The 22,426-nt window shown below is 42.1% G+C and overlaps 1 protein-coding gene across 2 annotated transcripts in view; it reads left to right on the forward strand.

The window, feature by feature from the left end:
- The window catches only part of WWTR1 (WW domain containing transcription regulator 1), a 139,132-nt gene extending 116,948 nt beyond the window's left edge, over nucleotides 1–22,184 (forward strand). For both annotated transcript variants that reach the window (XM_020911486.2, XM_070466603.1), the window contains exons 5-7: nucleotides 11,244–11,377; nucleotides 13,265–13,377; nucleotides 18,801–22,184. In XM_020911486.2, the coding sequence (XP_020767145.1) occupies nucleotides 11,244–11,377; nucleotides 13,265–13,377; nucleotides 18,801–18,985 (432 nt within the window). In that variant the 3' untranslated portion in view covers nucleotides 18,986–22,184. The remainder of the gene's footprint in view (nucleotides 1–11,243; nucleotides 11,378–13,264; nucleotides 13,378–18,800) is intronic.
- Nucleotides 22,185–22,426: the final 242 nt, after the last annotated feature.

Here is a 22,426-nt window from a genome sequence, read left to right on the forward strand (position 1 = left end):
CAGTGGTTAGGATTCTGAGTTCTCACTGCTGAGGTCCCAGCTTCAATCCTCGGTCTGGGAACTGAGATCCCACAAGCCACATGACCAAAAACAAAACAAAAAAATCTCGGTTAGACGATGTACTTCTTGCTATCTTCTCATATAGTTTTTAATTTTTAAAATTATAACTAGTAGTAGTTGTTTTTGTCTGACTGAGATAAGAGAAAGCATTTTTTGCTAATTGAAAAAAAGTCCAGACTCAACAGCCTTCAGGGACTTTCCTGGTGGTCCAGTGGTGAAGATGCTGTGGTTCCAAGGCAGGGGGTATGAGCTCTATCCCTGGTCAGGGAACTAGGATCCCACATGCCATGCAGCCAAAACGAACAAACCCGAGTGGTTCTGTCTCATTACTTTTTCTCCCTGACCTTCGACCCCAGGGCAAATCCCAGCCTCTGGAAAACCACTCTGCTGAGGGTGCTGTGCTCTGGAGGTGAGATAACTGTAAGAAGGGGAAGAGAAGAAGACTTCAGAATGTATGATTCCATTTGTATGACATTCTGAGGAAGGCAGAACTATGGAGACAGCAGAAGGGTGGTTGTCAGAGTTAGGGGTGAGGGAGGGACTCCCTGCAAAGGGGAGGCACTGGGAGGTTGGGGAATGAGACCACAGTTCTGGGTATTAGCTGGGGTAGCTGTTTCACAGCTGTATTATGTATTCGTGAAAACTCAGAACCGTACAATTTCACAAAGTATGACCATGACTATATGTAAATAAAAATAGTAATGAAGTAAAATTATTGCACAGAAACGACAGGTAGAAATATTTAAAATAATCAAAACCAAAAAGGAACATAATAGTCATCTATTCTTTTACTTCAAAAGAGCTGTGAAGATGTTGGTGCTTTCTTTCCAGTCTTTGTATGTATCTTTTTTTAAAATATATATATATTTAGTTTAAAACAAAATTGGTAGTATATTATACTACTGTGTGTTATCTCTTTTCTTAATATATTTTGAGAAGTCATCTATTTATTCTGTATCAGCCATGAAAGTTGTGCTTTGAGTTTGGACCTGTCTATTCTAGGCTGCCTGGAATCCTTTCTACAGCAAGACTGGACATAATTTTAAAAAGCCATGAACCACACATGCCCACAAGACTATAGACTATTCTGCTGTTACAGCTTAAAAACCAACACAATATTTGCTCAGTATCATAAAGGGCATGTTTACAGTTTTACCCAACGAAATGGAAAATGTGAGTAACTGGTCAGAAATTGAGAAACAAGCTTCTCAGGCCCTATTTGTCCCTCTGAAAGAACAATTCCTTAACATGAAAACAGAGTCTTGGCTTTATCTGAGTAGAGTCTTCCATTGTTTTATTCACTCAAATGTGAAGCTTGGGGTCTTTCTGGCTCAGAGATGATTTCTGACTGGAGGACTTCCTGTCAGCCCCCAGGGCCTGGAAGAATCTTATGTAGAGGAGCCTTCGCTCCCTCTGTGTTGTTGAGAAACCGTTATTATTCCCAGGCAGACTCAGCGCTGCGTTCACCCCCACCTTCCCTTAATTGGGGCTCAGTGGACGAGAAAGCAGCTTGTCGGACCGAAGCGCTGACTCAGCACGGCCTCCGGTTGCCAGGGCAACGGGAGGAGGGGAGAGGGCCTGGGCGGAGGCCCCGGCATTCTTCTGGCAGGTCTCACAGATTTCTGTGGGGCTTGACAGCCACGGCCGGGCCTGGCGGGCCCGCTGGCCGGCCTCTGTCCGCCGTTCCTGACGGAGGGCCCTGGGGAGGGACACGCCCGGCTGTGAGCGCGCGGCCCAGGGAAGGCTCCGCGGCCTGAGGCTTGTCATGCGAGGAGCAACCGTTGAGAGAGGTTGAAAAGCGTCCTAGCCTAGCCTAGATCGAGGCAGGCTCATGGAGTCACGCCTTCAGCACACGGGCTATGATTTCCCTTTAGAAAGGCCGTTCAGGGAATTCGGTTTCGGGGTTGACGGGAGCGTCGGCGGTCCTGTCCGCCCACGGATCCCGCTGGGGTAGCCTGGCTGCGTACGTTCACTCACTCCTTCGTTTGTTCAGCGTGTTCTGGGCGTTGAATGCGCAGCGGTGAGGTAGCAGGCTTAGTCTTTACCTTCATGGAGCTTCCATTCCAACTGCTACAGGTCTAACTGCTACATAATTCATTTTCTAAACAAAATTACCAGTTCCATTAAAAAGGACACTTTGGAAAGATATAAAATCAAACACATTTAAAATTTCTATTTTTAAATATTTATTTTTTATACAATTAAAAACCTGAGTTGAAATCTAGTAGAGTCACAGTGTTGTGTTTGGTTTGGGTGTAGAGCAGAGTGTTTCAGTTACATATGTGTGTGTGTGTGTGTGTGACCTCTGTGACGCAGGGCATGTTTGCCTAGGGTCATACGTGCTGTGTGGCTGAAACCCTGGGAACGCTTTCTCAGAATTTGAGAGTGATGGAAAGAGCCCACCGTGGAAAATACTGAGCATTCTTAATCATTAGTTAGATTGGTCAGCCAATTTGAATCGGCATAAGAAAGCGTTTCGACCCCTGGGTGGGGAGTTCCCCTGGAGGAGGGCATCACCACCTCCTTCAGTGTTCTTGCCTGAAGAACCCCATGGACCGAGGCGTCTGGAGGCCTACAGTCGATGGGGTCGCAAAGAGTCGGACATAACTGAAGCGACTGGGCACGCATATATTCTTTTTTTAGGTTATTTTCCATGATAGGTTATTGAAATGTTTTAGATAATTTAAAACTTTCCTTTTCATTCCCAATTACAAAGAATTGGCATATTCTCCAAGTTGTAGAGTCCCGCCTTTTAGCCTATCTTACACCCAGTAGTGTGTATCTCCCTCTTCCCCACCCATGTATTACTCCCAGCTCCCGCACTGCTAACCACTGGTTTGTTCTCTATGTTTGTTATATCTGCTAGTTTCTTGTATTTTTAAATCCCACACGTAAGGGATATTGCACACTGTCTTTTTCTGTCTGACTTATTTCACTTTGGCATAGTGCCCTCCAAGTCCATCCGTGCCGCTGCAGATGGCAAAATTTTATTCTTTTTTTTATGGCTGAGTAGTACAAACACATTTTTAAAAATGGAGGTTCACCAAGTTTGCACAAAGGAAAAACAGCTTCATATTGCTGATCTTGATAAGATCTCTGAGGTATGAAGAAATACTCCATCTTGAAATCCATTCAGCTATTTTTTTTTTAAGTGAAGAGGAGAATATCTAAATTATAATGTTTCCCTTAATGTGATTCTAAAGGATAACAGAGATTATGGAACAACACAAAACTGTTATATACGTCTCAAATTAAAGAGCATCAAGAAGGCCGTGGTTAATAATTAGAGACTCAACAAATGTCTTTCCCAAAGTGTCAGTTTTGAGTATTCTTTCCTAGCGACAGCCTGAGTCTGGCAACTGAGCCTGTGTGATGAGGTTATTTCCAAAGAGAGGCTCCAGGAAATGTGACAATGAAGTTCTCGAATCCCTTGGCACAGAGTTAAAAAGAAATTCACATTGGGCATGGTTTTTTTTCCCCTATAAAGAAGGTCAGTAATTCGGCATTCTGCCTCTGCAGGCCCTCAGGGTTTTGGCAGCCAGAGCAGCTTCTCTGCACCAGAATAATTTTTTAATGTTAGGATTTCAAAATATTGTCTTTCTTTTCTTTTTTTCTTCATTTGTTTCTACACACTCCACCCTTATAATTAAAACAACCCAATCTTCCATTTTTGTAGTATCCCTGGCCACACACACTTAAACAGATCACCCTCTGAAGAAGTTATTGTCTTCCTTTGTCTTTGAAGTACGCTCCAGCGAGGGCCGGAGCTGGCTGGCCAGAGGCACTCCCTTCACCCTGGACGGACTGGCTACGGGGCGCTTTCAACTGCTGTTTACTTTCTCACCTCCCCTGCTGATTTATTCCATGGGCAGGCGGCAGGCCAGCGGGGAGCTGGGAGGAGAGGTTTGAAGTTCTCTTCCAGGGGCATCTTCCTCTTATGAATCAGCATTTGTCTTTCCCCCTCTAACCCCTCCAGCTATTTTAAACGCCATCCCATCCCCCAGCCCCTAGGAGAGGGCACCTTTAAACCCACATATATATAATTATTCACTTCAGGAAGCTAGATGGAAGACCACAAACTCTGAAGGAGATTCTCAGGCCTTTATTTTGTACCAGTCTTTACACCCCCAGCTTGGATGTAGAGAAAAAAAATAAAGTTGTGGTGGAGGAGGGTAGGGGTGGAGTTACCAGGGGCAGCTGTCCAGATCTTTCTGAAACTGGCCTTTAACATCTTAATTTATAACTCTGCTGGCTGTGCTTGTGAATTCCCAGGACACTAGCTCCACCCATATACATTGAAACGGATCAGGGAGGCCAGTTCCATCTCTTTTCCAATTCAGAGATTCAGGAAGTGAAACAGGACACCTTGTTAAATCCTCTGAACTGCCTGAAGAAGTTTACCTTTCAGAAGAAGTTTACCTTCTTTACCTAGCTCAGCTGGTAAAGAATCCGCCTGCTATGCAGGAGACCCTGGTTCGATTACTGGGTTCAGAAAATACTTCGGATAAGGGATAGGCTATCCCTCCTGTATTCTTGGGCTCCCCTGGTGGCTCAGGCCTTAAAAAATCTGCCCGCAGTGCCGAAGACCTGGGTTCAATCCCTAGGTTGGGCAGATCCCCTGGAGGAGGGCATGACAACCCACTGCAGCATTCTTGCCTGGAGAATCCCATGGACAGAGGAGCCTGGTGGGCTCCAGTCGATGGGGTCGCAGAGACACGACTGGACAGCGAGGCTCACACAGCCTGGAGAAGGCGGGGACTGGTATTTCCACGTTCTGACTGTGAAAGCAGGTGCAGAGAAATGAGACAGTGCGCCAAGTCCCACAGCTAGCAGGTGAAAGGGCTGACAATTTGAGGTCTTGAGGTCTGCCAGCCTCGGTCCTCCGCGTTCCTCTCTCTGCTGCTGACTGTGTAGTGGCTGTGAGAACAGACTCGGGCCAGATCCTGGGAAAGTTGCTGAGCTTGTCTGTGCCTCAGTGTCCTCATCTATAAAATGGAGAGAGCTGGGCTGTCAAGAGGATGAAGTGAAATAGTATGTTAACACACTTAGGACAGTGCTTCACAAGTTGTAAGTGATACGCAAGTATTAGCTATTATCTGTGTATCCTAAAACATTTCGCACCATCAGTAGCTCATTTTATTAGCTGCCTCCTTGTGCCAGGTTCTTGATAAATATGCTTTTTAATCTTTATAACCAGCCAGCAAGATAAATCTTAAAAGTCATTTTTTTTTCCAGATTAACAAACTGAAAAAAAAAGTGTAGTCCAAGACGTTATATCTAAGGAGTAGCTGAGCTAGGATTTAAGCTTTCATCATTTTGATTCCAAGAACACTTTTTTTTTTTGTAGGCCAAGCCCTGGTCATGTCCAGTAGCGTTTACGCCTCAACAAGTGTTTGAAAATTCCAGTGGCCAGTAGCCCAGAGAATTGAGAAGCAGCCAGTCCTGCCAATGAATGGACTACATCAAATATGGCTGCAATCTGGGATAGCGGGACTCTTCCTTCTTCCATGTCACAGCCCATTAATAGCTTAAGAGCCACAGTTGCCACTCCGTATCTCTTTTAAACAGTCCCCTTGCTTCTTCACGGGACTTTCCTGGTGGCTCAGACTGTAAAGAATCTGCTTGCAATGTGGGAGATGCTGATTTGATCCCTGGGTCAGGAAGATCCCCTGGAGGAGGAACCCACTCCAGTATTCTTGCCTGGGAAATCCCATGGACAGAGAGGAGCCTGGTGGGCTACAGTCCATGGGGTTACAAAGAGTCGGGCACGACTGAGCAACTTCACCTTCACTTGCTTCTTCATAGACAGAACACCCTGACTTCTTCCCATTTTGAATTTTCTCCTTTGACCACTCTTTGTAAGAATCGTGACAAAGTGTAGAACAGAGACCTGGATGCAGTCTTGCGTGTGGAGGTTGGTAGATCCCTGAATGCGGTAGAAATAGAAGCAGTGCTGACTGCTTGAGTTGGAAAGAGGGCTTGGAGCATGTAGATGTCAGGGAGCGAGACCCTACTAGGCGTGGCCCTGCTCCGTTGTTTTTTGTTGTAGCGTGTTTCCCCTCTAGAATCCTCGCCGAGCGGGGCACTGTCTGTATTTTTCACTGCTGTATGCCTGCTGCTGAGGTGCCTGGCCCCTGGTAGTCTCCACAGTATTTTTAAAAAATAATTTTTATTTATTTATTTTTGGCTGCACTTGGGTCTTCATTGCTGCTCAGGCTTTTCTCTAGTTGCGACGAGTGGGGGCTGTTTTCTAGTTGCGGTGTGAGGGCTTCTCGTTGCTGTAGTTTATTTTGTTGCAGAGCATGGGCCCTGGGGCATGCAGGCTTCAGTGTTTGTGGCATGTGGGCTCAGTAATTACAGCTCCTGGGCTCTAAAGCATAGGCTCGGCAGTTGTGGTGCTTGGGCTTAGTTGCTTGAAGGCGTGTGGGATCTTCTTGGACCAGGGATCGAACCCATGTCTCCTGCATTGGCAGGCGGATTCTTTACCACTAAGACAGCAGGGAAGCCCTCCCCATAGTATTTTTTTAAAAAGTAAATACAGGTGCAAATGAATGAGTCTTTGTGGAGTCTTTGGGAGACAGTTGGCTGAGATTTGGAAGTGGGAGAGGTGGTGTGGCATGAAGAAAAACTTTGAAGTTAGCAGGAAGAGCTTCTCTAGGGCCAGGTGAGGAATGTACTTGAGACGTGACGTTTCAGACCCCAGATGGACGTGTTATTTTGGACTTCAGGGCTGGGAGAGGGGCAGGTGGTGGCTTGCTGTGATCATCAGGAAAGGCATTCTGGGAAAAAGGCAGTGGAACGGAGCCTCTAAAGGTGGGGCAGCAGTGGCCTGATGAAGAGGGACCCAAAGTCCTGACAAGTGCAGGAAACGGAAGACTTGTTTGGAAGGACAGGCAGGTGGCAGTGGGAGGGCCCCTGGGAGGGGACCTGTGGACAGACTCGCCGACCTGGAGTAGACGTAGGTGAGAGACAGACCAAGGGCTCAGATGTGCTTCCAGCTTAGCCTCTGGCATCCGGCCTGGGCTGGGGGAGCTGGGAAGGGAGCACGGGCTGAGGGCAGCTGCCCCGCCCGCCTGAGGCGGAGGCCTGAGTCACAGCCTGGACCAGCCTCCTTCCACTGTCCCCGTTTGCTCATCAGCTGTCTTAGTCCTGTGCCCCATCTTCAGCCTCTGCCTCAGCTGTTTTCGTTCCGTCAGTCTTAACTCCACATTGTAGTCAAACTAAAGTCAGGCGTTTGCTTTTCGGTTCTGCCCCTGTGAGGGGAGGGGATGTCATGTGGCAGCTAAAATCACACTGGATCTGGGGCTTAATTTTATACCTAAATTTAGTTTAGTTTTTTGTTTGTTTGTTTGTTTTTTAAGTAAAAATCCTCCCTTGTTTGGATGAGGATGTGTTAGGTTAGTTCTTTTATTTCCAAACCTTAGATTTTGTACTGCTCTTCTTCAATTTATGAACAGAAATAGGAAACTTATTTTCATTCAAAAAGAGACTAGACCTTTAAAAATTCTAAATATGAAATATATTATTAAATATATAATTATATATCTTATATAAAATATAATTGAATGAAATTAAGCTTCTCACTATTGCCCAATTATATTAAAATTTAATTTTATGTTATATAAAAAGGTTTACAAACCTGTCCTTTTTTTTTTTTTTAAGCTATATTTTTAACCTTGCTGACTCATGATGAATTTCACACTTGGTGTAATCTTCCAAGGTGAAAGCTGATCAGGAAAAAGTGTCAAACCACTCAAAGTGGATTAGTTCCATGTTGTAGTGTGACTTTTAAGATGGTTTATTTTTACTTTAGTTTTGTTGGGATTGGAATACAGAACATGAGGTGCCAGTAATCATAATATTTAGTTAACACTCATTAAATGATCTTGTATGCCAGCACTGTTCTGGGCACAGTGTATTGCCTCACTTTATCTCCACAGCTTTCCTATTGGGTGGATTCTGTTATTATCCCCAGTTTACATATCAGGAACAAAAATATTAAATAGCTGGCTGGGAGATGGCATGGCCCCAGATGCTGCTCCTGATGGCTCTGCCCTTCTGCCCACCTTCTGTGTTGGGAGCAGGAAAGACGCAGTCAGATCATTTCATTAGGATGGCATATGAGCCTGGTTAGTTGCGATGTATACAATAGACTATTGTTTTACTCATATTTCTGGTTGGGGGTGAGAATTGAATGTTCTTAGTTAATTTTTTCTTTTATTATTAATTATAATTGAAAATATTTCCATTTGAATTCCAGCGATATTTTCATTTCTTCACTGAGTGAATATTTATCAAGTACCTAGTAAATGTCTGGGTTATTATGCCCAGTGGGGACACAGAAAATGAACATGATAAATAAGATCTCTTTCCTCTGGAGCTTACACTCTAAAGAAAAGGACAGACAGTAAATATGGCAGTTGCCATGAAGAACATATAGTGTAACCTCTGAAGAGATTGCGTCTGTTGAGACAGACATCAGTGAGGGAACGAACTTCGGGACGATCTGAGGGGTGTGTTCCAAGCAGAAGGAACAGTTGGGCCAGAGGCCCACAGTGGGAGGAGCAGTGGGGAGGGAATGGGGGAGCGAGGGGGCCACGTCCCAGACAAAGGAGGAGACGCGGCCAGCGATGCCGCCAGGCTTGTGGGCCACTGTGGACAGGCAGCCTGTGGGTTCAGAGCCAGGGGCCAGCATCACCTTCCCAGGGGCTGCTGTGATGTAAGGTGGTCTCATGAGAGTCTCTAAGAAAGTGTTGCACTCTCCCCACACCCCAAAAACCTTTCTATCTCAGACTGGCCTGATTTATATTTCGGAGCTAGTTTTCAGGTATATTCAACACATTTTCCGTCGTCCCCCATTTGTTAGTTATTTCAAGGTGGAAATGAGATCGTGAGCCCCCTCCAGGCAGAACAAAGCATTGCCTCTCATGGTAATGGAGTCAAATCCTCCAAGTATTGAATCGTTTGGAAAATATGGATGCAGAGCAATGGAACTTCATGTATCTTTCATTTAAAATAGAGGGAGGAAAAGTGAAATGGCACCATTAAACATTTCCAGCAATACAGTGTAAAATTCATCCAGCTTTGGTTATTATAAATAGTCCTTTTGAATTTTGTTTATATATTTAGCCACTCACAAGCATCCTTTTAAAATAAATACTCTATTAGAACTATCCCAGGAGTAACTTAAATGAACAGGAAAGCTTAAAATATTAAAACTGTATTATTTTATATATTTCTACAATAATAATTCATATATATTGTATATATATATTTTTATCCAATAAAGTTACAGAAATGATTCTTATTAGGTTTAAATTCAGGCCACCTGGAAATTGCAAATTCATCTAGTGTTTTTAAGATATATGGTGATAAAATTGCATCACATGTAAAGAAATGCAGCAATCTCTTCAAATTGTATGTTTAAAAGGACAGCCGTTTAGGGGTAAACTCCACATTTATTCAGAATGGTTGGAGAATGGGAATATTCTAGTTAAAGTTGATTTTCTTTTTTGGATAATGAAGGTTATTGCCTGCAGGATCTTTTGCATTTACTGTCTATAAAGGACTAAAAATTGCATCATGACTCGCTGTTTCAGACTGTGGTGTGTGTATATGAGTGTTTGAGGGGCTGGTGGGCCCTGTCCTGTGTTCATCACACCAGGCCCAAGACCTGTTATTCTTATGTGTGAAGCCTCCAGGGAAGCTTTGGTTAGAAGATAAGGTTTCTAATGAACACTGCTTACCACATAAAGACAACTATAGCAAATAATTCAGTTTTTCTATGTGTATTCAGAAGGTACTTCTAGGATTGGAATTATGGACTAAAATCCCTCTTGGGGGGGTTGCTTTTCATAGATGATTGAGTAAAATTTAGGTTAGTTAAGTACTGAATTATTTGAAATCTGGATGAACAGAAGTGAACCAGGAGCCCTTTCTCGACAGGGTATTTATTTCAGCATAAATTTAAAATGCAGTTTCTTATCTCTCAGATCTTCATGGTTTGTAATAGTCATGCTGCCGTAACTCCTAGGAACAGAATGATGAACCCTAGTAACCGAAAGTTTTTATAGCCGATGACCTCACTAGACTCGTCTAGACAGCAGTTACTCTGTTACTGCCCAAAATCCTCACTTCTTAGGGCTGGAAGAGATCTAACGCAGACCCTGTCGCTTCGATGGCCTGAACATTCTGTTTGCTGTTGTAGCCTTGGTTTTGGGGTTTGAGGGATGGCAAGGCCAGTGGTTCCGCTTGGGTAGTGGGAAAGATAGGCATACACATGGGAAGGGCCTCACTTTGGTTTTGGACACATGGAAAAATACACAAAAGTTTTGTTCTCTGGAAACAGCAGCAAATTTGAAAGGAATGTGATGTCTGGTCATGTTTGTCAAAATGGGAGAGACTCCCTGGAGGTTACATCTAGAGAAAGTAATTGCAGACAAATTTGTAACCTTTTGGATTGACTCTCCTTGGCAAAATCATGTTAGCTTAAAAAAAAAAAATGCTGGTGTTTTAATTTTTGCTAATGAAATCCATATGCTATCAAACAGTTAATTGTCAAGTGAGATTTGGATTGGATCTGCAAGCTTCTCCAAACTTCAGCCATTTTAGTCAACAGAATAATTAGTCAAATAGAAAAACCGATTGACTAGCAAACTTTTAAACCGGATGCTTTGCTCTCCTGGTTATCATCTAAAACTGCCAGTTGTGATTTAACACAGAGCTTGAACTCTGTAATTCCACAGCTTTACCGGGCTGTAAGTGGCAAAGACCAGAATGTACCTGCTAGTCCAGAAGAGTCCAGTTGCTTTGACTGATTTAGATTTGGTCTGATCACTTGGGGTAAAAATAGCCTTGTCCTTGAGAAAGTGTCTTGAGAGGTCTTTGTATGATTTGGGTGTTTAAGCAATTTGGGTGGGTTGCACAGTTCTCCGTCAGTGCCTTGAGGGCAAATATTACATGAGCTTCTCATTAACTTGGTGTCTGTGAGAAAGTGACTTATGCCTGTAAGACTTCTTCAGAGAAAGAACACTAATGATTTCCTGATGATTCTGACTTACGAGGAATAAACATGAAGTGCTTTTGTGTTTGGTGAAAAGTTTTTGTGTGGAGCGCCCTTTGCTCCAATCCTTGTAAGGAGTGAATCACTGTTGCCTCTCCCCCTGACGGTCACCTTTCTGCAGGAAGCCGCCCTCTGTAGACAGCTGCCCATGGAGGCCGAGACTCTCGCCACCGTTCAGGCTGCTGTCAACCCTTCTGCCATGACCCCAGACATGAGATCCATCACTAATAATAGCTCGGATCCTTTCCTCAATGGGTAAGTCAACATTTTGAGGCCACTTATTTTTGCTTCCTTTATTATGAGGTTTAGAGTATAATGAATCTTTGTTTATATTGGGAAAAGTTGGGGAGCTTGGAGGTTGGGGTGAGGATAGAGGGAAGATGTGGAGGGACGTGGCAGAGAAAATAAAAGCAGACAAGAAGTCACCAATTTTTTTTTTTTAATCTCAAATTCAAAAATTGATGCTATGGCATGGAGTAAACCCCTAGTCAATAATTTGAAAATAGGGATGAATTTATGACTTCAATAGCATGGTGTTTTGTAGTAATTATTTAGAAGAATCTTGTGGTTGATATAGCTAATGGAGATTAAAAAAAAGTTACATGGCAAATAGGAGCAAAACAATTAAGAGGTGATGTTTGTGGTGAAATATGAATAAGGTTTATAGTTAATAGTATTATTATGGTTGTTGTTGTTTAGGCATGAAGTTATGGACTCTGCCACGACCTTATGGACTGTAGCCCACCAGGTCCTTCTGTCCATGGGATTTCCCAGGCAAGAATACTGGAGTGGGTTGCCATTTCCTTTTTTGGTTGATCTTCCCAACCCAGGGATCAAACCCAGGTCTCCTGCATTGGTAGGCAGATTCTTTACCACTGAGCCACCAGGGAAGCCAGTTAATGGTGTTATACATCGTCAGTTCCCGAGATCGATCCTCGTAATGTGGTTTCGTACCGTGTCCTCGGGGAAGCTGCACACAGGATGCGCAGGAACTCTGTATTCTTTTTACATCTTCTGTGTGAGTCTAAAATTATCTCACAAAGAACAGAATAAAACAAAGAAGTGTTGTTTTAAAATATGAGACATATGAGCAGAAGGCAAAGGTAATTGAACCAGAATTATCTTTATGAGTAGAACTAGTCAACCTTAACTGTAGCCTTTTAAACCCCAATAAAGGGAAGTTTTCTATTTCCTATGTCTTTTCTGCCCTTGCGGAGGCTTCAGGCAACGAGCAGATACAGTTATGAAAGTTACTAAAAATAGAGAGATGAATGAAAACAAAGAGTAATCAAAATATTGAAGGAAAGGAGATTCTAAATGACTGATACACAATTCAAATGTCCAGAAAAAATGTAAAGAATAACTTAAGATTTACCCACATACTCAACACCCAGGTTTTTCATATTTACATTGATCTTATTTTTTAAAATAAATATTGCAACTAATATTTAAACTCTTCCCCACCACCCCTGAAATACATTTCTTTTCCTTTTTCCTTGCCTAGTGGTAGCCCCCATTTGGAAATGGTTGTATATCCATCACACCTATTTTTAGACTTCTCATTGCCTGTCAAAGGCTTCCCAGTTGGCACTACTGATGAAGAATTACCTGCCAGTGCAAGAGACACAAAAGACATGGGTTTGATCCATGTGTCAGGAAGATCCCCTGGAGGAGGAAATGGCAACCCCGTCCAGTATTCTTACAATTCCATGGACAGAGAAGCCAGGGGGCTGTAGTCCACGGGGCCGCCAAGGGTTGGACATGACTGTGCGTGTGCGTAAACACACACACACATTGCCTGTCAGTGTCAGTGTCCAGAAGCAATATTCAACATCTTTTTTAGTTCTTTAGTTTTTTTTTTAACTTACATATATGGTATCATTCTCTATATGTATTGTTATTTTATTGTTATTTTCAGATGAAAAGAGAATCAGTATCAATTTATTACGATCGGCCAGTTGGTTTTTTCTTTGCTTACAATTGATTAATTTCATCGACACAGGGATCTATGTTTCAAAATCAAAACGAGGTTCAAAGTCTACCTCCCTTCGTTATCTGGAACATCAGGCAGATCGCCCTGAGTTGGGGGTCTTCACGATTGCATTTTAATTTTAAAATGTCCTCCCATCTTCTGCTCCGCAGGGGGCCGTATCATTCGAGGGAGCAGAGTACAGACAGCGGCCTGGGGCTGGGGTGCTACAGTGTCCCCACGACCCCGGAGGACTTCCTCAGCAACGTGGATGAGATGGACACAGGTGAGGGCCAGGCCCGTGAAGCTTTGCCGTGGGTTTGGACGTTTAAATGGTCTCTTTAGTCCTCTCGGCTCTTTTTTTGTTTTTTTGACCGCACTGCGAGGCCTGCAGGATCTTAGTTCCCGGACTGGAGTTCGAACCTGTGCCCCATGCAGTGATCCTCTCAATTCTAAAATCCAGCCGGAAGCACTTAACCTCAACAACCTGAACTGACAGCTGCAAAGCCCCCAGAACGCAGGCACCGTTAATAAACTCCAGCTCCTTCCCCATAGTTTACACAGATGTAGTTTTATATGCGGGCACAGGATTTTAACTTCTGCTTTTTTCTTTCTTCTCTCCTTCCTTCCCTCCCTCCTTCCCTCTCTCCCTTCCTTTTCTTGTCTGCTTGATTTAAGCCCTTTCCTCATAGTTGCATTAACATGCCGCTGTCTGCTTTACCATTCTTTCACAATGGAATATTTATACTTCTCTAGCTTTTTGTTGTAATGTACAGGCCACCAGTATGCACAGTTTTTGAAGTCATTATTGCATTTGGGAAGCAATTGGCAGTGGACTTTTGGAAAGTTAAGCAACTCAGAGGATTCTAGATTGTCAGCTCCAAGTCTTCACAGTGTCCTCTTTCAGCAATTAAATTTAAGTAGTTCCTGGCCTGCTCTGCCTTCAGGCCAGGCCTCAGCTGGCTTCCTGGTTACCTCTTTTTCTCCACTTCTCCAGGAGCAAGGCCTCCACACTTGGTCTAGATTTAATTATCAAAGTCCTAAACTCTCAGAAGATACTCTTTTGAACCAAAATTAAATGGCAGCTCACAACCAGGACCTACAGGAAACTATAGCACAGGGAATGATATTCAGTATCTTGAAATAACATGTAATGAAAAAGAATCTGGAAAAGAATATATATGTACAACTGAGTTGCTTTGCCGTACACCTAAAACTAACATGACACTGCAAATCAATCATACTTCAATTAAAAAAAACCTAAACATAGACTTTAAAAAAATAAAGAATAGCTGACATGTCCCTCTTTGGAGCTGCTCATGTGAGTTTCCTCCATCACCACTGATGATAAAAAATTGTTCCGTGATGAGAAGGATTGTTTTCCCCGGTGCCACTGTCCAGGGGACCCATGTTTCTCACCTTCCGCTCCTTGACGGCTGTGCTTCATGCTCTGAAACTAAGCAGTTGGTCAGATGAGATGCAGGCTCTGCCAGAGCGTCGGGGCAGCTGCTCTGGGCTCTCTGTGCAGCCCATCATCTCTGTGCAGAGAATTGCACAGACTGTCTTGTGAAGAGCCACCCAGGAATAGTTTGGACTCTGTTTTGTTCGCCTTCGATTTATTACCACAGCCTTCTGCCTCCCTCCCTTCCTGCCTGCCTCCCTCTCTTTCTTCATCCTTCTTTTTATTTTTTGGTGTGAGATTCTTCTTGGCCTATTTGGAACGGCTTAATGACGCGGCTCCCTCCCATGGTTAATAATTGTTTGCCTTCATCTTTTCAACATTGGAAAGCTAGTAAGCATAGAAAGCAAAGTTGAATAAAAAAAGACTCAGGAAATCTAAATATTAGCAAGTTTGACCTTTAAAACATTTTTTTTTGTTTTTAATTGGAAGATAATTGTTCTATAATGTTGTGTTGGTTTCTGGTGCACAACAAGGAGAAGCAGCCATAAATATACATAATCCCCTCCCTGCTGACCTTCCCTCCCCCAGCTCGGTCATCACAGAGCCCCCGGCTCGGCTTCCTGAGCTACACAGCAACTTCCCACTAGCTGGACATCTTTTAAAAAGTATTTATTTATTTGGCTGTGCCACATCTTGGTTGCAGCATGTGAGATCTAGTTCCCTGTCCAGAGCTTGAACCCAGACCTTGTGCAGTGGGATGGTGGAGCTGTAGCCTTAGAGAACCAGGGAGGTCCCTAGCTTGACTTTAAAATGTGAAAACAGATGGATTCTAGTCTTTGGCTTTTTAAAACGACATTGAGTAGGTAAGTAGGGGATGTTTTGAAACCAAAATGTAGAATCAAGTCATGTCCTGTAAAGAACATAGTCCTTGCAGACGGGCCACCTGAATTGGATCTTTGCTTCTCTACTTCTTAGTAGTAATGTTGGTAAGTTACATAACCTCCCAGGGCCTCAGATTTCTCACCCATAAAGTGGGGGTAATGTGCGCCCCCGGTACCGTGGTGAGGCATCATGAGGTCACAGCGCTTGGCACAGAGTTCTCTTCTCCTTCTGAGAAGGATGAAGTATCGTCCAAGAAGGGTGAGACTGGTCCTATTAAATGTGGGGGTTCCAGGTTAGCCTGGCTTAGTGAGTGCTGAATTTACAGTCACATCTGTAACGTCTTTATGGGAAGTGGGCATAAGCCCCCTCAAGGGGAGACCTGTAGTTTATTACACAGGAGCAAGGAAAGGAAAAGCCACGCGATGGGCAGCGCTCAGATGAGGCTGGACAAGGTCTGGGGGGCCCACTGATCACATGCTGACCACACGCTCAGCGGTGACAAGCCAGCCAGACCCTCCCTCTGAAATACACATGGAAACAACAACTGGACGTGGTGTTAGAGACATAGGAGAACAGAGCAGATGGAATAATAGGAGCAAAGGCTGGAGGTCACCCACTTTCCAGAATATTCTACAATAATCACACCCTTCTAAGAACTTCTCTTTTTTTGTCTGTCTCATTTTTATTCATCCATTCATTTTTATTATTGATGCAAATGTGCATCTTTTTTTAAAGTTGAAGTATAGTTACCATGCGATATATGTTACAGGTGTATGATACAGTGATTCACAGGTTTTAAAGGTGATATTCCACTTATAGTTATTGTGAAATGTTGGCTATATTCCCCATGTTGTATAATATGTCCCACTTTTCAAATGAAGAAAACTGTTATGACCAAAAAGATTATTATGAGGTTGCAAAGTTGCTCCAAGGAGAGAGATTTTTAAGATTATTAGCCTTAATGAAAAACCTTAGCTAGTCTCATCATGATTTCTGAGGAGGAAAGCTAAGAGAATTTTTTTAAAGCAGAGAGATTTTATTTGGTTAAAAAAAGTCTTAAGTTATTGAAAACATAAAATGGGAAATCAGTTGAGGTGGATATTTCTATCTGGATATGAAGAAAAAAGCCATCCAGCACTTTAGATCAGGTAATTTTTCAGGGCAGATAATTTTTTTTTTAAGCCTGATTTCCTTCTGTTACAATCCATTGGGTAGAAAAAAGTTATTTGGATTTTTTTTCTAAACTAACCTTGTTTTTCAATGTCAGTAACACAACAGTCCTGAGGTCATGTTGAACTCATTTTAATTTTTCAAATGACTGCTTTTTGCAGTGCAAGTCCTATAAAATATTCCCAAGAGTCACTGATACTTTATGAGTTTGTAGAAAAGCCATGAAGTTTTGCTACCTCCAAAAATGTAAGTGATTGTGTTTCCCTCGTTGCTATGAAAGAAGTAATTTTTCTCCTTGGAAAATGCATATTATTAAAATGAGTTTTCTCCCATTTTGTCTAGAATAGTAAAATCTCTATGCAGGCTTCTTAGGAAGCCTAAGGTACTTGTATGACACAAAAGCTAATTGATTAAGTTTCTTAGAAATGATTCCATGGTGAAGGCTGGCCGTAGTTATCAGTGCACCCCAGACTTTGAGGTATATTTTATCCCTTCAGAAAACTGATTGGGGCTGTTGGAATGAACCAGTTGTTCTGATATTATGTAATTAATTAGCCATGACTGAGTTCTCTCAGCACAGTCAACAAACATTTATGGTGTTTTTGTATTTGTGTATGTGTTTATGTGGGCTTCCCTGGTAACTCGGTTGGTAAAGAATCTGCCTACAATGCAGGAGACATGGGTTTGATCCCTTGAGTTGGGAAGATCCCCTGGAGAAGGAAATGGCTACCCACTCCAGTATTCTAGCCTGGAGAATTCCATGGACAGAGGAGGCTGGCGGGCCACAGTCCATGGGGTCACAGAGAGTCAGACAGGACTGAGCGACTAAATCACCAAGTGTTTAATTTATGTATGAATGAGGCCCAGAGCCTCATATCACGTGTGGCAGATATGATACCGCACCTGCCTCCCAATTTCACAAAAGCGAGTGTGTCTTAGGCCACACAGCTGAAAAGCTCCATCTCCTGGCACAATAGTCTGTATGTTTTCTCCTATCCTGTCATTCATGAAGGATGTGTTCTTCATGTCATATCCCAGACACTGAACTTTCCTCTATAATAGTATTCTCTCAACTAGGTTCTGCAGACTTTAGGTCTGTTAGGATATAAATTCTGCCAAAATTGGATTCGAGGAGGTGATAGTGGCTTAAACAAAATAGAACAGATTTTCCTTACTACAAGACTTCTCAGAACCTATATGGTCCCATGCATTGTAACTCATATGCCTTGTGAGAATACCCTATTCTAAAGTTGTGGGGTGTATGTACATGTGTAGTGAAGGGGGCAATCTGCAGAAGCCACTTTCTAAAATACTTTGAACATGATCTCCAGAGTTGTCAATGAAGATTGTTTTTTAATAACATAGTTAAAAGAACCTCCTCACTACCACCTTTGAACATAAAGAGGATGGTATGGGCAAATTTGAGTTTACAATTAAATTTTTGGATTATAGCTCTGTGATAAGGTGACTGTCGGGGCCTCTCTGCTCAAACCAGCTCTTCGTGCCATTTTCATGGGAAGTCAGTGATGGTAGGTCAGATCCACAGTGTCCTCATGTTCTTTCCTGTGTCCCTGAACTTACCCATTCTGGACCGTGTCTACCCAGAACAATTAAAGCTTCACCCAGCATCTCTGTGTCTCTTAGGCATGAGCACCACCAACTCAGTTTCAGTAACGTGGTAGCTGAAATTTTGCAAGGAGACGAAATATTTGCAGCCTGCAGCAATAAAATCTTCTGGTGGAATGTGAGCACAGTGGAAATGAAGATGAGAGTTATGTGAACAATTGAACTTGTTCCTCTTTTCAGGAGCCTTAAAAAAGAGTTAAATAGGGTTCATCTGTGCTATTTTTCTAGATTCCACGTATGTTTGTTAATATACGATATTTGTTTTTCTCTTTCTGACTTACTTCACTCTGCAGGAATAGAAACAGAGAGAACAGATGTGCGGACGAGGCTGGATGGCGAGGGTGGGATGAGCTGGAGATTGGGCCTGACATATATATATATATGAGCATGTGTAAAATAGATAGCCAGTGGGAGCCTGCTGTAAGCACAGGAGCTCAGCTCAGAGCTCTGTGACGGCCTAGAAGGGTGGGATGAGGAGTGAGGTGGGGAGTAAGGGATTTCTAGGAGGAAGTAGAAACATGTGTACATGTAGCTGATTCACTCCGTTGTAAGCAGAAGCCAACACAGCATTGTAAAGCAATTATACTGCAATAAAAGGATTAAAATGGTTTCATTCCTTTCCATCACAGGAGAAAACACAGGACAGACACCTGTGAACATCAACCCTCAGCAGACCCGTTTCCCTGATTTTCTTGACTGTCTTCCGGGAACCAACGTTGATCTAGGAACTTTGGAATCTGAAGATCTGATCCCCCTCTTCAATGATGTAGAGTCCGCTCTGAACAAAAGCGAGCCTTTTTTAACCTGGCTGTAATTAATACCACTGTAGCTTGGATGCAGCCGTGACCTGACATTTCCTGGGCCTCTTGGAAAAAGCGATGGAGCAGAGCAAGGCGGCAGGTGAGCTGCCTCCTGCCTCCATCACACACGCTGCCTCCTTTCCTTGTGGCCAGTTTAATAATTGCCTGGACTTGATTGGCAGTCACTTAAGTTAAACGTGAATAAACATTCTATTTCTGTTTTCTGCAAGCCTGCATTCCTGTGATGGGTTGTGCAGCAGAACTGATTACGCAGAATTGCTTCTCTGCTACCCCATGACTAAGCTTTATGGGTGTTAGCTGAAATTTATACATCAATTGATTATAAACCATGAAAAACTGATGACCACAGGCAGTGACTTTGACAAGGTGGCTCGGTCCAGGAAATGTACACAAAACTCGACCTGATTTACAGTTTCAAAAACTGTATTGATGACATTAGTACCAAATGCTTTAAAGAATATTTAACTTGAGCTTTAAAAATCATTGTACTGATAGTAAAATTCTGCTGTTTGGAATACAAAGTAGTTTTCAATCCATGCAAGTTCTGATGGCTCTTATTACCTGTATTCACAAAGGCACAGAGTCCTATTGTAGTTTATCCTTCATCATTTTACTGCATAGCATCTAGACAACTAGTCCTTCCAACAGGAGAGTGGCGATGACATTAGTCACAGTTCCTACACCGAGATCTCGTGAAAGAGAAAGAGACCAGTCGGGTACTAATTATGAACATTTACTAAACAAAATGTTTTTAAATGACAAGTTGGATTTTTAAAAAACTTACAGCTTAGAACTTGACGTTTATTTTATGAAGCACTATCATTTGGTGACTGATGACAAAGGGCAGCCAAATGTGTTTGTTAAATCAGTGGCAACTGTATTTTTGTCTTTTTGAAACTGTTCTGAAAACATCAGGACCACGTAGCTTTCAACCGGATAGCGCCCAGTGAGCTGTTGCTTTTAAAATTCTGAAGCCTTGTTGGTTTTTTTCTTTCAAGATTTCTAGGGTTTAAAATAATCTTATCTATGAAGCTGTTTGAAGGATGAAGCAGATCTCTGACTGACGGGTCAAAAAATGCCCCCTTGAGGGTGTATGGTGGAGACCTTAGTGTTTCTGAAGTCACTAAAGTTGATTCCTAGGTGTATTATCCTAATCCTGTTTGCTACAATTGGTATAGAAAGGCATGAAATATGTACTCAGTACCTCTTATGTAACCAAAACTGTTTTGTTTTTTTTTAGCTTTTAAGGACTGAGAGAGAGCATCAGGTTCGCCTGGCATGCACTCTGCCTGCATTGCCAATGAAGTCCTCAATTGTTTAATGTTTTGAACTGACATTATTTATAATCTATGAATTTAATATCTTTTTTGAGAGACATTAATAATGCAGGTCTCTGAGAGGAACCTTTCCATTCCCAAAGGGGCTTATTTGCTGGGGATCTGAGATCCTTTTTGATCTACCAAAAGAGAGACAGGCAGAATAGATCTTATCTTGTTGGGATGAAGGCATGTGTAAAGGTCAGAGATGAAGCAGTGACGTTAGGGAATACGGTGGAAAGGCTACTAGGTGTGAGATGGGAATAGACAGCTAGAGGAACAGGAGGTGTGAGGTCCCCCCAAGAGCAGAGCAGTGACTTTCTCCCGCAGCCCCTGTTCCAGAAGACTGTTGTGGGAGAAAAGAAGGCTTCGGCACTTTATGAGGGAGGAGGAGGCCCTGTCCACGCCGATGTTAAGTGAGAGTGAGGAGGCGGATGGGAGCATAAACCCGCCGTTGCTTCCAACACAATGAAGTGACTTTTTCCCCCAGAAGGACCCATGGTTTCTCTTCCTCTGATTCCATCTCTTTCTCAAAACACTGAGAGATGAGGGTAGATGTTTCGGTTGCTACTATATTGAAGGGAGCACTATTTCTTTTTCTCTTCTGTTAGCAATAGTTGCAAAAAGCATTGTACATTCTTTCTAAGAAAAAGCAAAAAGAAAAAAAAAAAAGACTCAAAAACAAGGGACCTAGTAAAACTGAGCAGTGTTACTGTATTTTTAAAAAATATTTTTATAGATTCATTTTCAGGTTATTAAACATTAAAGAAACAATTATCCCTCCTTTTTTTAAGTAGTTAAAACATTGATGATTTGTATTATCAATTTTTAGAAATAATTTCCTAGTAAGCTTGTGGCATTAGAAGATACTAGAAGAATTTTTTTTTAGTGAAATTAGTTGGAACATTTATTAATGAACATAACAATTCTTTTTCCAGAATTAGATACAGATCCTGACTACATGTTTACTAATAAATGAAGCCAGATCTAATTTTTGTTGTTATTTTTAAGGCCATGAAATATGGCCTTTGTTAAAGAACACTAAAGCTAGAAATCTAAAAACAACTTTTTAAAGGTTCTTTGCTATTATTGTAAGTGTTAAAACCCCTGCAGAATTCATGATAAGGTGCTATTTATACTATATTTCTTCTTATAAAATGACTGCCAAATATCGTGTCTTTTTAGTCCTAAATCAATCAGTAGATTTCAACATTTCATCCAGATTAAAAATGGAAAAATAATTTCAGAAATCTTTCTTTTAAGGTATTTTCTTTCCCTGATAAAACACATTTCCTTGAAGTAAATACATTGTCAAGACCTATTTGCAGTTCTGTTAAATCTAAGTAATTGTTAGTGTTTCGCCATAGAATTTAGGATGTGATATGCCTTTCTTTCGCTGATTATACAATGTAAGTAAAAACAGAGTAAAACAGTTAGTGTGCTGGGGGTGCTACTGGCTCCAGCTTGGCAGAAAGTCTCTCTGGAGAAGAAGGTGATCTGCAGTGACAGAGTTTTGCTAGTGACAAGTGGTGTTCTCACAACAGAATTAGAAAGCAGCTTCCAGAAGTGCAACTTTTATGGCAAACAAAAGCTGTTCAAAGGAAATTGCAGATTAATTTAATTGGGGAAGTAGGTGATCAACAGAGACCGTTTCCCTAACACACTACATCATTTATGTGTTCGTACTTTAACTTTTTAAAAAATTGTTCCTACATTTTGTAATATGATATATGTGTGTTTATTTTTCATTCAGATTGCTATGCATACAGAGGGTATGCAGAAAAATCAATCAGATCAAACTATTTTACCTGGAGTTTGGTACTGGTTTTTACTTCTCTGATTCTGTATAAGAAAAATAAATACAATTGAATGTCCACTTGGAGCCTTTATCTTGTCATGATTTGTGTGTGTTCTTATTACTGAGGGCTTTGGGTGGTACTGGAGGGAGGCTTATTAACCTTCCTGGCAGACAATGAAGGAAAGAAAATTTTGTAGGCAAACATTTTTTTGGCTCAAATGCCTGGTTTTCAATACTCTAAATATCCAGAGTTTGGTTTCTACTTTATTTGAAGTAACTCACTGAGACTTTAAAAAGTGTGTGTGTGTGTGTGTGTGTGT

Source organism: Odocoileus virginianus, chromosome 4, assembly GCF_023699985.2.
Source record: "Odocoileus virginianus isolate 20LAN1187 ecotype Illinois chromosome 4, Ovbor_1.2, whole genome shotgun sequence".
In the NCBI taxonomy this organism is placed as follows: domain Eukaryota; kingdom Metazoa; phylum Chordata; class Mammalia; order Artiodactyla; family Cervidae; genus Odocoileus; species Odocoileus virginianus.